The 14,617-nt window shown below is 39.0% G+C and overlaps 1 protein-coding gene across 1 annotated transcript in view; it reads right to left on the minus strand.

Annotated features, from left to right (window-relative positions):
- The window catches only part of Spag17 (sperm associated antigen 17), a 293,285-nt gene that overhangs the window by 194,975 nt on the left and 83,693 nt on the right, over positions 1-14,617 (minus strand). The window contains 1 exon segment of the mRNA XM_023708314.1: positions 4,223-4,354. Within this exon segment, the coding sequence (XP_023564082.1) occupies positions 4,223-4,354 (132 nt within the window).

Here is a 14,617-nt window from a genome sequence, read left to right on the forward strand (position 1 = left end):
ACTCCTATTTGTTTGTAGCTCTTTATGTCTTTTTTTCTTTGCAATTCTAGCACACAAGAAAATGATGTAATGTGCGGGAAGTCCATAAGCCATAAAGAGAGAGAGCTCTTCTCCACAAAAGAATGACACTATCTTAAAAAGCCTAAGAAAGTACGGACTATTTATTTCAATTCATAAATGAAAAGCATAGTTAGAATATGTTAGGGTTTGCGTGTGTGGAAAAATAAAACGTGCTGAACTCAGAGGCAAATAAGACTAGATTTAATCTAATTATTTAAATGGATAATGACTTTTTGTTTTCGTCATTTTCATTTTTTAATGATTACATTCTTGGAGTTGAAATTTTCATAGAACTGAAATATTCCGACTCATCATTGTTTTGGTTTTGAATAGATGTTTATGGGCAGTCTGTAACATAAAATTTGGAGTTAATCAAAAGCAAAATGAGTAAAAATAAAATGTCAGATATTAATTAAATTGATACATAGTCCAGAACAGAAACTGATCAATTTTTTTTAAAAGTAAGGAACATTATAAGACTACATGTGGCTAACACGTTGTTTCGATAAATATTTGGTTGAAGAAATGTTTGTTGAATTAATGACAGGCTGATAACATGGAACTAAAAATGCAAAATAAATGTTGAGATAATTATTTGATAAATATTTATTTCTAATCTGAACACTTTCATGCACATTATAAAATACGATAAAAATTTAAGTTGGGATTACTGTGCAGAAGGTTATATTCTGACGTGTTAAAATATATTTATAGAAATAGAGTATCTTCCTTCCTATACTATACTTGGAAGTATTTAAGACAGTGTTTCCAAATTAAAAAATATTTTAAAATAGATGCTACTTATTTGCAACTAGAGGTCAGAATTTGTGCTCCAGAAATTCACATGCTGAAAGGTTTTAAAAGTATTCGTAAAAACATCTTTATAATATTAAAAACATTAAATTTTAATAATTATTTGTATCATACTAATTAGGTAGCAAGCTTTCTTGCAAAGCAGAAAGCAAAAGCTACGTGGTGTAGGTTACTGAACTCTGGAGTCTGAGACATCTTTACTGTGTTTGGTAGCTGATATTATTTACCATATTATTTATTTTTAAGAAAAGTTTTGATTAAAACGGGATTAAACATATTGTGATACATTGTATTTATACAAACGTACCATACAAATATAAATTATACTATTATTTTGGCTCTTCTTTTTTCTCTAATATTTTCTGTAATTTCTGTGATGGGTATTTTAAGCATTTCATTTGTAAAAATTGAATTCCACAAGCTAGACACAGAAGTTACAGAACATCCCTTGGGCTGTGCAGATGGAAGTGAAGTACAGTAATTAGCATCTGAAAGAAACATTTCTATGAATTTCATGTTGTGGTGAAAAAGCTGAAGATTTAGTCACTCCCTTTATAGGAATTGCAGAATTAAAAAAAAAAATTAACACTATTATTTGTTTGTAGCTCTTTATGTCTTTTTTCTTTGCAATTCTAGCACACAAGAAAAGATGTAACGTGCGGGAAGCCCATTAGCCACAAAGAGAGAGAGAGCTGAATAATGTTGTATTTATCAACATTAGGTTTAGGAAAAAGGAGGATTTGGGTAATGTCCTCTTTTCCTTTTCTTTATTCATTTTCTAATCGCAGGATGGTAGCAGGCTTACATACTTTCTATTGATTTTGCTTTCTGCCAAGCTCCTGGCTGACAAGCCTAGCTCAATTGTTCCAGCTGACCTCTCAGGCAGTGCTGTTGAAGTGAGCATAGATTACATCATCCCACATACAACTCCTTTCATCTTGCTTTTACCAAGAATACTTTCTGGAAAGTGTTCCATTCTAATCAGTTTTCATCAATTTATTTGGCACCTACTCATAGGGCTTTTGACTCAGGGATTTGAGGCTAGTGTCTTAGGAACCCCCCCAAAACAGACATTCAATTAGATCATGCAGTTATTGGCTATTAATTTCTCAGAGATATCTCTGTCTGTGTCAAATAGTTTTTTTCTTTCCTATCTATAGTTCAAGCTCCAATTCCTTAGGACTTTTTAAAAAAATTTCAACAAGTAAATTAAATTATTTCCATATTCTCAGACTCTTACAGCAATGTTATTGTAACTCACAATTCAAAGACTTACTGAGCAAAATAATAACTCAAGAATATTTTTTATATCATTGCATACTTTAAAAATTATTGTAAACTACCAAGTTAATGTATTCTTTATTTAAAGTTTGTTAACTGAAATCTGAAAAAATATTCCTATAATCAGTAATAACTGCCTTTTAATAATAGATGAAAAACAAGAAAATTGACACTCTTTAGCATGCTATTATAGGTGCTATGGAAAAGTGCCGAACACAAAAGATGCAGAAATTTTCACAAGACTCACAGTCTACTTCTCATAATTTAAATTTCCATGTGACACTGGAATTTATTTTTTTTCCCATAATTTTATTGATAAACAAATAGCAGTGAGACAGTTTCAAATCAAATTGGTAGGACAGTTTCAATAATTAACACATTGCACACCTTCTTCCTAGTGGTTAACTGCTGTACAAGATGCGGACATGATATCCTACTTCCAAACACCATTAGTACAAATCCCTCTATTCATTAAGAGAATGTAACTATATATCTATCCTAACCACTTTGAATACACAGACACAAAATGGACATTCATCTGTATCCCCTTTTTTTGCTAAGTTCCATTATTTGAATATTATAGGTGTGTAAACTCAGCAAAATATTCTAAAAGAGTCCAGTAGACCATAATAGTATTGGGTCTTCCACTTGACTGGCAATGTTAGAAATTGTTGACCTGAGTCCCCTACAGCTCAACATAACAGCATGACTTTACTTCTTATATTTCGTTTTTATACTTTTCTACTAGATGGTTAAGACCAAGGTAAGCAGGACCGATGCAATAAGAGTTGTAGCTTTTGGGTCTGATAAGGTCAGTGAAATCCCCTCAGGATATGACACTGGAATTTAAACAGTCAAGAAGAGAAGTTACTATACTGTTTTCAAATTTTCCAATTTTTCTCCTGCCATCTCTTAATTTTCATGAATATTTCTTAAAGTACAGTCATTCCCCTTTACTCAATGGAAAAAAAGTTTTAACAGATGAAAACTTTATGATCCAGTATTTTCATATGAGTAGAGATGGACTGAGTACAGTCTGTACCACCCTCATGAGATGCTAGAGAGTCTCTTTGAAAACCACACAGCTCTATTGTCTTAGCTTTGTCTATTATTATTATTATTATCATTCATATAATTATTCTGTCAAGAACATAGTTCAAATAGCAAACTAGATTTGGGGATCTTGAATTAGATATTATTATTAGATATTATTAGATTAGTACTATTATTATTAGATTATTATTATTAGATATTATTGATATACAATTACTTTTCCTTTCTTAGCTAAATGATTTTTGCCTCTTTTAAAATGATAATAATTTATGTGTAAATCCATACATTTAATGTGCACATGTATACACACCCATACATGCACATTACACATGCACACACAGAAGCATTTAGTTTTCCAAAATTATTTCAGCATGATTTAGAAAATAAGAAAAATATTTCTCATTTTGAGCATTGCTCATAACAAATAGAGTTGAACCTGGCATCGCTTTGCTAAAAGTATTTTTAAAACCTTATTCACATGAAAATGTTAATGCTTTGAAAATGCCCTGATTGATTTCCATAGGCAAATTAAATGAGAACTCCACATGTGAAGTAATGATCAGAGGTATTATATGAAAATAGGAGTGATGGATTGCTGGAGAAACACTTTATTACGAAGGTGCCGATGTGCTTCTCTTATAGAATATCCAATAAAACAATTTAAGTAGTTAGATTCTGACTTGAGGAGATTTTTCTCTCTTTTTGTATTTACTTCTCCTTTTCTTTACTGGGTCACTTCCTTGGTAAAAATCTAAACATACTGACATAAAAACAATCTAGAGTCCTGTCTTAAGTATTATCATTTTCTTATATAAAGAGCCTTTAAAAAAAATGGACTTGTCATAATTCCCCCAGCAGCTCTTTGGAGAGACTCTTCTTTAAGAATCTGAGGTGACAGGTGTATTTGTCAGGCAGTGCTTCATGGTGGCTGAGGGGGACAAGAGGTGCTCTCCGGGAAGCTGACTGCTTTTCTTTGCCACTTGCCCAACTTAGACAACCCACATGCCATGAGTACCTTCTTTTCATTTTCTCGCCGTTGCTGGTCCTTTAATTTAATCTGGAGAAGTTGAAATTTCAGGAGTTTCCCTATCAATGGTAAGGTTAGTTTCTCTCCGCTATCCATAATTGTTTTTGCTGCAATTAACACCTACGAAGAAATACAAGTATTAGAGAAAGTGACATTTCATAACCTTTGGCACAGTCTGTCAGTGATGAAAAATAAATGAAAGAATATTTTACTATGGGTTTTGTAATGTTTGTCTTATTGTAAAGGTGCTTATTGCTGACCATGGAATAAAAGGGGAGGGATGGGAAAATGTCCCAGTGTCACCAGATAGGGTGTGATGGTCTGAAGATTCACTGATTTTTCCAATAAGGCAGAGAGCGCTTCTCAACAAGGGTGTCGGATTCCCAGAACATAGGAAATGAAATAGGCAGGTTTCCATTTTGGGATGAGCGATAGGTCACTTTCATGCTACAAAAAGTATGTAATTTGACATAGCTAGTAGCCTAAAGTGTCCAATTCTGCCTTCGGAGGACATTCTAAATCGAAAAGGGCTTTATAATAGTGGAGATGACTATGTTCGCAGGCTTTTATTTCTTGGGGAAATATTTCTATATTTTATCTTAAAGATAAAAGTAGTGATCCAGAGGCCCCATACGACTGTTGCCCCCCTTACAACTTCATGTTGATCTTTTTGGTATGCAGCCTAATTGGGGTGAAATAAGGTTACTGAGTTTTCTTTGGGTGACGACAGCCACTAGGAACATACAGCTGTATTGTCCAGATGTGTGGCACTGACAGCCTGTTTTATGACTGTGTTTTTTACAGCTTGTTTCCCCTGAATTTCACACAACTCTCTAACATCTGGGCCCTTTTCCTTGGAGTCCTATAAGCAGTTAAATAAATATAAAAAAAAAAAAAAAAAAAAAAAGAAAAATCATGTAAAATATACCATAAAAGTTGTTATGTGTTTCTCTTTATTCATGTTGTCTACTTAATAAAGTTCCCATCCGCCTGTAGGACTATCACAGAAGTAATCTTACTAAAGTATTTTTAAGTTTTGTTTGTAAGCTAGCATCATATTTATTTATAACCTCAAGATGAATTAGGTGTTACTAAAATGTTCTGACATGTTGCTTCTCCCCCACCCCCTGGAGCAGTCACTTCGCCCTGTGCGTATGGTGTCAATTTCAGAGCCTCAGTCTGACAGTGACCGCGTGGCCCTGCATCCCTCGAGCTGCGTCTTGTCTGAGGTTCATTCCAGTTCTTGGTCAGGCCTTCACGGTCAGCCCGATTCCTTTGACTTTCCCTTTGCCAAAGGAAATAGCTGCAACAGAGGGAGGTGCGTACTTGGCTTCTAACTGTGATGGCCATGTGGGTTATCGTGCGCCAAAATGTAACCAGACCTCTCAGAGACCACGGGTTTCTTGCATTGCAAGGCGGAATGGGAAAGGCAGGGAAAGATTCCATTAAAGCTGTCTTTTCTGCAAACAAAAGGAGTAAACCACATGCAGAAAGCGGCATGTGTGTTGGATGGAGCACTCTCCAGGAGACAGCATTCAGCTTTCGTGGCTGCTCCGCTCCTGCTAACACAATTGAGGAAAACGGACATGATGGCTGTCATTTCTGGGAGCAAAGAAACTCACAGTACACCTGCAGAGCTTCACCATTTAATGATGAGCAGATCCAAGGTGGAAGGGGATCCTATAGGAACCACAGGTCAGACCCTTGCTGTAAAATGAACTCTGTTAGTCTGGGTCCAACCCCAAGAGAAGACATCAAGATTTGGCTTGAGAGGGCATTTTTCAATACCAGTGAAACAGTGTGCTGACAGTCAGGCTGCTGCGTGACATCTGGTCCCAAATATATTCAAATTGGGGTTTTTAAAGCTCAGAGCAATCTAGCATGGAGTATTTCCTTACTCCATAAAGATGATGATAGCGTTGAGGGGAAGCTAACGCCGGAATGGGCTACCCAACTGGCCGTGGAGTCTCTTTTCCTGGTGACCTGTGAAAGAAGGGTGCTCACCTGTGCTCACGGACTTGGGAAAGCCTGCCTGGCATCCCAGCAATAGATGGGATGTCTCTGGAGGTGTTTGCTAGCTTCTCCTCTCTCGAAGTCTACGAATCCTGCCTCTGTGTTAAAATGGACTCAAAGCACAACAAAACATCCCCTGAGGAAAGTATTTTGCAAGCCATAAAAGGTATTTCTGGTCTATCTAAAACTGCCAGCAGAGTTCCAGTTTTCAAACCCAAATCTGACACGGTGCCAGAGTAACAGTGGTGTCCTGCCCTGATCTGGGAGATGGGTGATGGGCGGTGTTGCTGGTACCGTGGACACTGGCATCCTCTCAGCCTGTAGACAGAGACTGAGGCAGTGCAGAGGAAGGCAGCATTGGCGGGACCCTGTGGGAGCCTGAGAAGTGGCCCACGGGGTGGGGGCGGGGGGACACAGGACAGGCAGGGCTGGAAGAGGCACAACCTGCACAAGGTACCATCAGCAACAGCAAAGGCTGGGTACACATCTGCTCTCTGTGGTTGATCTGAGTAGATGCAAGAGGCAAACTTTCGTACAATATCATGAGTCCTCAGGATAACTGATGAAAATTAGAGTCTGTGCTGAAATCAAAATGTGAGACTGAAAATTGTCCTGGTATGTGTGTCATTCCAGGAGACCAGAAAGAGAAAATTCCTTACAGATTAATTTCCATTAAAAGTGCTTTCTTGGATTTCTTTTCTTTTCTTTTCTTTTCTTTTCTTTTCTTTTCTTTTCTTTTCTTTTCTTTTCTTTTCTTTTCTTTCTTTCTTTCTTTCTTTCTTTCTTTCTTTCTTTCTTGGTGGAACCGGGGATTAATCTCAGGCCCCCAGCCCAAAAGTGCTTTCATCTGATGCCCCATAAGTCCCAATTCTACCCAGTCAGCCTGAAGTTTGGGGCCAGAAGAAAAATCCTCAGCAGATCTATGTGTGAAGGCGTCAGCAGGGAAACTAGAGAGTGAAGAGGACACAAGCTTGAGAGAAAATGAACTTTTTCTCAGATTATTTCAGACAGGCTGCTCCTATCCTGAGAATCTTTGGCTCTAGAGTGCTGTAAAGGCTCAGCATCCATGATCCGCATGCATGCATCTGTGTGTGTGTGTATGCACGTGTGCGTGTTCCTGGACTAGATGACAAGGACTGTAGGTTTTGCGAAGAGTGTGCACCGCATGGCAGCAGCAAGGAAGTAGTGGGAAGGGAGTGAGTAGAGAGAGATCTAAGGCAGAGAAACAGTCCTAATGGGTGAAAGCCTGATTGCTCATCAGGCCCAAACACTGAGCAAGTGTGCTCAGCACGAGGCAGAAATTGGCACTCATGCAAAAGAAAGGAACTTATTTGAAATGGTGAAAACTGTTGCCAAGCAAGGGCTGAGAATGCCTGAACCTCCACATGGCAAGTTTCCAGGTGGAAGGGTCTGGGGAGGCTCAGGGTCCAGCAACTGAAAGTGCTTTTACTGGGAAAGAAGGGCATATGAGAAAAAGACGCTTCAAAGAATTAGCTGATGCAGAAAGCCATGGTTGTTGTATGAAGATAATTGTTTTGCGGTTGTATTTGCTCTTCTCATCTTAGGAAATTTGTGATTCTGAGAACATTAAGGAAAAAGAACACCATTTCCCTCTACCACTGACCTGGTTCAAAGACATCGTATTTACCACCATCAGAAACAGGTGGATCAAATTCTTTCCTTGCTTGCCCAGACCCTTCCTCTCCTGCCTAGCCATTCCTCCGAGCTACATTACCTGTCCACTTTGGTAAGCACAAACTTCTATCTGCCTAGTACAGAGACTTTCCTCTCATATTCCCATGGAAATGAGGTGGATGATGGATGGATGGATGGTGGATGGATAGAGAGATGGATGGTGGATGGATGGATGGTGGATGGATGGACCAATGGTAGATGGATGGACAGATGGTGGATGGATAGATGGACAATGGATGGATGAATGGTGGATGCATGGATGGATGGCAGATAGATGGAGGATGGATGGATGGATGGTAGATGGATGGTATGGATGGGTGAATGGATGGTGGATAGATGGATGGAAGGATGATGGATGGAACGAACAGATGGTGGATGGATGAATGGAAAACCATGAGGTTTTCTGTTTGATTTCTTTGGCACGACTATTAACATACAGAGCAGTATGAATCATTAACTTAGTATTAATCATGAGTGAGTTCTGTGGATATGCAAACACTATGGATCTGCATTTCTTTTGCTTGGAATAGGCTTGGGAGTGGTGTATCAAGGAGAGGGAAAGGTGAAGCCACGAGAGACAGAGAGGGGAGGGGAAGTAGGAGAGAGACACTCTGGGGAACACTTTCTCTCAAGCGGCTCCAGGGAGCCATTTGTTCCCCTAAAGGATTCAATGGTTTCAGAGCCTTCCTGAGCAGTGAATTTATTGCAGTAATTGCAATAATCTGCAAAGTATGACTTAACTCACTTTTGGGTTAGTGATTTAGGATTGGTTTGGATAAAGACCTCAGACACAGGAGCAGATCCATATTCTAAATCTTAATCCAGTCCATAAAGCAGACTTTTGATTTGGAGAGAAGATCTAGATTTCTTTTTTAATGTCAGACTTTTTGGGTATCTTATTTCATTAGCGTGTGATTAAAGTGACAAAGGAAGAATGTTATTTTCCTGTATCATAGCAAAAATCTAATGCCGCAGGGTATATTGTGAAAAAAAATGCTTCTCCAACTCCTTTCACTATCTCTTCCCCAGAGATAGTCACTGCTAATAAGGACTTGGGTATCTTTTCATAATCCCCTATATATGTATAAGTACATATGCACATCCTTTTATGCTTTATAAAAATGAGCTCATGTCATTCATTTTAAGTGATTTGTATTTTCCCATAAAAATATAATCAGGACAGCTTTCTGTGCTGATATGAATTATTTAATATGCTTTTTTTTTTTTTTTAGTAAGCATTAGAATCTCATATCATTGCTTGGTTGTTTATTTAACTAGTTCCCCATCAACAGACATTTAGATTTAAGCCATTTCCTTTTTTCTCTGTTAGGTGCATGGATGTTTTGGTTAGTAACACTGCTGATCTCAACAGTACTGTACAAACAGCTTTGCTTTCTGCCACCTTTAGCAACTCTGAGTGTTCTCCAAGGTTACGACTTTGTCCGCATTGGTACTGATGGAATTTTGGTGATAATAAAAATGTCCTGTATCCATGCAATAGATCACTGGCCACAGGTGCCTGTTGAGTATTTGGATAGTGTAACTCAAGAGACTAAGGAACTAAAGATTTTAGTTTTATTTTTTACCTGATTAAATATTCATGAGGATTAGTGATTACTGTTTTGGTCAGGGTCAGCCTAGATGATAGTGAATAGAGTATCTCATTTAAAATTATGATTATGTAACCAGCCCATCACCCCACACTTTTAGCCTCAAATGGAAAGGAAAGTCAACTATTCAGCACCATCCTCAGCATATTTTATTACTATCTGAGACAGTTGCACATATTTGTTAAATAACAATGGTATACTCAGATTCCCACAGGGCTCAAAGTGAGGAGTAATGAAAATCTAGCACTTCCAGGCTAAGAGATTTGCCTGGCCCCCCATGAAAACAAACAGGCTGGGCTAGGGCCATATCAAGACTTGAGTTTGCTTCTGACCTCTTTCTGTTGGCCATTTCTCCTCTGTTATGCTCCTCCTCCTCCTAGCTACCTGATGTCTTTGCTTTTCAAATTCCTCTTGCAAGCAAAGCAGAAAAGATTTAAGTAGGTAACTCTTGAGTGTTTACTGATAGAAGTGAGTTTACTGTATTTTGCAATTTTCATCCCTCCTTATCGACTGAGGCAAACTTGTGACAGATGAAATCATTTCAAGCAATAAGGAATACACAGCACAGTTTAGAAATTAGAATATGAGGTAGCTATTTTCTCTAACCTAAAAACTCATGTGCCTATGGCTGGCTGTGAAGGTAAACACATTTCTGACTTTTATGGTGCTGGCTTCACTGCCTGGAGGTGCTGATATAACCCAGGACCAGGTCATGAGGACAAAGGCTCTGAATGGAAGAAGGACAACTAAAGGACCAGAGATGGTTCATGGGTGGTTGGGGCTGAGAACAAAGATGAGATAGTAACTCTGTACTTTAGGGAAGAAATAAAGGGAAAGGCAATTGCGTGCTCAGGAATAAGCCATGGGCACTGTACATAGATGTGTACAATGTGAAGAGGTGTGTGGTGTGCGATCATGTGTGGTTGCAGGAGTCCACACATATGTGCACATACATACATGTCCGTGTGTACATGAAGTAAGTATGCTTGGGTTCAAAGTTGATTTGGGGGACAATTAAGATTTTCAAAAGATACCCAATCAATATTTTAAAACACTGTCAAAACCAATGAGGGTACTGGGGATTTGAACCCAGAGCCTTCTTCTTACTGTACTATATCCCTAGCCTTCTTTAAAAGACTATATTTGGAGACAAAGTCTTGTTCCTTCAAAAACTGATACTCGTGCCTACTGAAGAATTAATAAAAAAAAGAATGCATCTTCATTTGACTCTTTAAAATGAATATGTATAATCACATACCATTTCTAACCTTAAAGTGCATGATGTTATTATTATTAAAATTTATTAAGTTAAATATGTATAATTTACTTGGTTATCCAAGGCTGTATAACCCTATATCCTGTCTTTCAAGTTTATTGCTAGGTAGCATGATTGCTTGTGCATTCTGATTCTGTCTTATATCCTTGTATCTGCCAATGACTTTTAAAACTCAGAAGAACTATTGCCCCAGTGTGTATACAATCTTTGGTGTTTAGAATGAAGGGCTGCTTTTGATGGGCTCAGTTTTGCTTATGTGTGTAGAAGAATGAAAGAGGAATGATTTACAAATAACTGGAGAGAGCCATTAAATTGAGATGCCCTCAAACAAAGAGATTCCCTTTGGGGATTTCAGCTCCTGTGTCACCCCTTTGATGAATCAGTTGTTGAAGCCATTACCTCCTTCTGAGCAGCGCGTGTCCCAGCAGAGGCTTGCCGAATTCATTCCACACTTCTCAGGTATCACCGGATGATCTTTGACAAATTATTTAACCCCTTTAAGCTTCATTGTTTTTAAAACTAATCTACAGCAAGGCCATTCTGAGCCAGGTAATTCTTGGTTGTAGGAAGTTTTCCTGCCCATTGCGCAATGGTTACTTGCGTCCTGGGTTTGTTATTCTGCTATGACACCCAAAAGCAGCTGCGGGTATTGCCAAATGTTCCGTGGGTGGAACATTATCCCGTACCAAGAAGAGAAAATCTGTAGAAAGATAGAAGGAATCATGCGGATCTTGTACTGAGACCTAAATGAGTTAAACCATAAGAAGACGAAGCATAGTGAATGGTACTCGCGTAGTAAACCCTCACTAAGTTAGTTCTTACTGTTAGCTAAACATCCAGGACAGGAGTGGTGGAATTCTTACGGACATTAAGGGCCCATTCAGGAGAGGTACACAATGAGGAGTCCTTGGCCGGGAAAGACGCTGATTTTAGTTTATGACCAGGTGGCGGTAACTTGGTTTTTTCTGTCCACCCAGCCCTTTGTCTAATCTGATAGGGACAAATATATCTATTTAGAGATGGGTGAAAATAAGAGGATATGAAATACATCACATAATAATATGGTGTATAATGCGGAAGGCGACAGAATTGGAAATTGTGCTATTTATTTCTCTAACAGAGGAAATGGGAGAATTCTAAGAAGCAGGCTCTGAAATTCCATAGCTTCCTTCCTGGCTCTTTTTGCTCTGTCCCTCCTCCGTTCCTTATGCATTTATTAAGTGCCAACTATATTTTAGTTATTGGACTGCTTGATCCTTTGTGTGTCCAGTCTATCCAATTCACATTCTTTAAGTAATGAATAATTTCCAAAGAGGCATAATTGGAAAAACAGCTGGAGGGAAGAGGGCAGCAGTGAGAGAAGGCGAGGAGAGAAACCGAACAAAAGAGGGAGGAAAAAGAACATGAATGACTGAAAGGCATTTTCTCACTCAAGAGGAAAAGAAAATAATCAAGCAATATTAAACTGTCTGTCCGTAAATTTAAAGATGATAGAAGACACAGGTCCCGTATAGATCATATTGTCATCTAATGCAAATGGAACTTAGGAAAGTGCTCCGAGAACAGCTTGGTGAGCGGTTCTTAATGATGATAAATATCCATAGCAGGTGACTCCGAGATCATTTTCAGCTGTCCATAATTAAACTGGTATCCATCTCTCCACAGTGTCAGGGCTGTAAAATAATTCCAGTCATTGGACCCCTTACATCTGTGCTGAAATGAAATAATATTTGGCAGTAACAAGGAGTCGTTGAAACTAAATAAACAACCCCTTTCAAGACTACATAAAAGTTGGTAACATGATAACATCTGACAGAGATTAAGACCTCTTTTGGGCTGTAAAGAAGTTTAGAAGTAGCAATAACAAACATGGGGAAGGTAGACCTAATCTATGCTTTAACAGACATGTACAATTTAAAATGTAATTCATCTCTCAAGGGAGATGTGAATTCTATCTAATCTGAACATCTAGTCTGTAGAGTACATGTCAGAACACACAGGAGTATTGTAGAAATGTTTGCTGGACTTGCTCTACAAAGAAGCTAAAAGCTGTTTATTAGGAAGGGTTTGTTTCTATATGCCAGCAAACGCAAGTGGCTCATGGAACTGATGTGATATTGTATGGAGGAATGATACACGCAAGAGGAAGAAGGGATTCGGTTTGGGTATGAACAAGCGGCACACAATTACATCATCGCAGCAAACCTTCCCCCCACCTTTTGTAGGGATGAGGTTTGTTCTTACCCCTGCTAAGTCCTGAGATGTTCTTCCCCACCTGAAGACATTCTTGGTCTGTCAGTTATGGGGACCTTGCCCTCCTGCGAAACCCCTGCTCTCCGCCATTGCAATTATTTGTGTACAAGGTTTGTCTCCTCCACTAACTTGAAAGGCCAACTCTTTTTCTGATTCATCTTTCTAAATCTCTTGATACAACCCAGACCGAATACAGGCATCCAGTATATCCACTCATGAAACAAGTATCAGAATGATGTCCTTAGACTCATTTATTGTGTGACTGGAAGCCGAGTACTTTTAAGTGTTTGTGTTTGCAATCACAAAGCTGTACAAACAGACTACAAGTAGGAAGTAACTTCTCAGGCTGAATAACGCATTTGTAATTGTGCAGCACATGCTGTGTCCAGACAGGGACTGTTCTAAGCTTGTTATTTATTCTATCTGATTTAACTCTTACCTGGCCTTTCAGGTGGCTACTCTTACCTCTTCATTTTGTTAGATAAGGAGACAAACAGCTCAGGCATTCATACAGATGGTTATCAGTAGGGACGGGATTATTAGCAAGGGCCACCTGGGTCCAGAATCCTATTCCTAATGACCACGTTCTGTGGTCTCCCAGCAGGTCTCCTCTCCCCCCTCACTCTTGCCTTGTGTTCTAGCTTCTGCCTTGTCTCTGTATCCAGTTCCCAATTTAGTTGCAAGAATCTAGAGCTTTTTGGCCACATTCTAAGGTTTAAATACTCTTCCTACTCTTGCTAGCTTTACCTAACTATTATCTAGTACATCAAATCTAAGCAGCTGAGCACTTTTCCTGAGACCTATGGGGACCACTCAGTCCTGACAGTTTCACTGGTCTCTCATCCCATATCTTAGAAACTACTCAGGCTGACTTCCGCCGGCTGCCTCTTTAAATCTTAGGTAATTTTTTTAAAATCTAGGATTCAGCCCAAGACCTTTGATCAGGACAGAGATACTGCTCGTGACTGACTGACATGTACCATCATTGGGTATCTTCACAGTCCGCACCGGTCCTTGTGCACTCCCACACTGAATCGCCAGGGGGGTCAGTTGCCGTGGGTGTGGACTCCACCCTGGAGGTTGCTGTTGGCTCACCCCTCATGCTCCCATGATTCTTAGGGGAATTCAGCTTTTATGAAGCATTGATCCTTCTCCTATTTGTATCATATGTTTCTGCAGAAATGCAGTTAAATGGGTGGAACTGTCTGTACTAAAAATAATACTAACCTCCCTTGTCTTCAGGACCTGATGCGCATGTGATCTTATTGGGGCCAGGAAATTTGAGTAGTAATTTCCTGGGAATGCTGAACTTGATTTCTTTAGTCCTAACAGAGCTTCAGGAAGAGCTCTGGTAAATAGGATTGCTGCCACTACCTAACCTCCATCGGGATGTCGGAGCCAACACAGATGAAGGAAGGGTCAGGGGTGCTGCAGGTAAGTGGGGTGGGAGCTCTGAGACTAAGCTACACCCAAAGTCTGCTTAGACTTGTACTTATGTGAACCAGTGTATTCACTTACCATTTAAGCTGCTTATAT

This window comes from Octodon degus, unplaced genomic scaffold (assembly GCF_000260255.1).
Source record: "Octodon degus isolate 3935 unplaced genomic scaffold, OctDeg1.0 scaffold00349, whole genome shotgun sequence".
NCBI classification, from domain to species: domain Eukaryota; kingdom Metazoa; phylum Chordata; class Mammalia; order Rodentia; family Octodontidae; genus Octodon; species Octodon degus.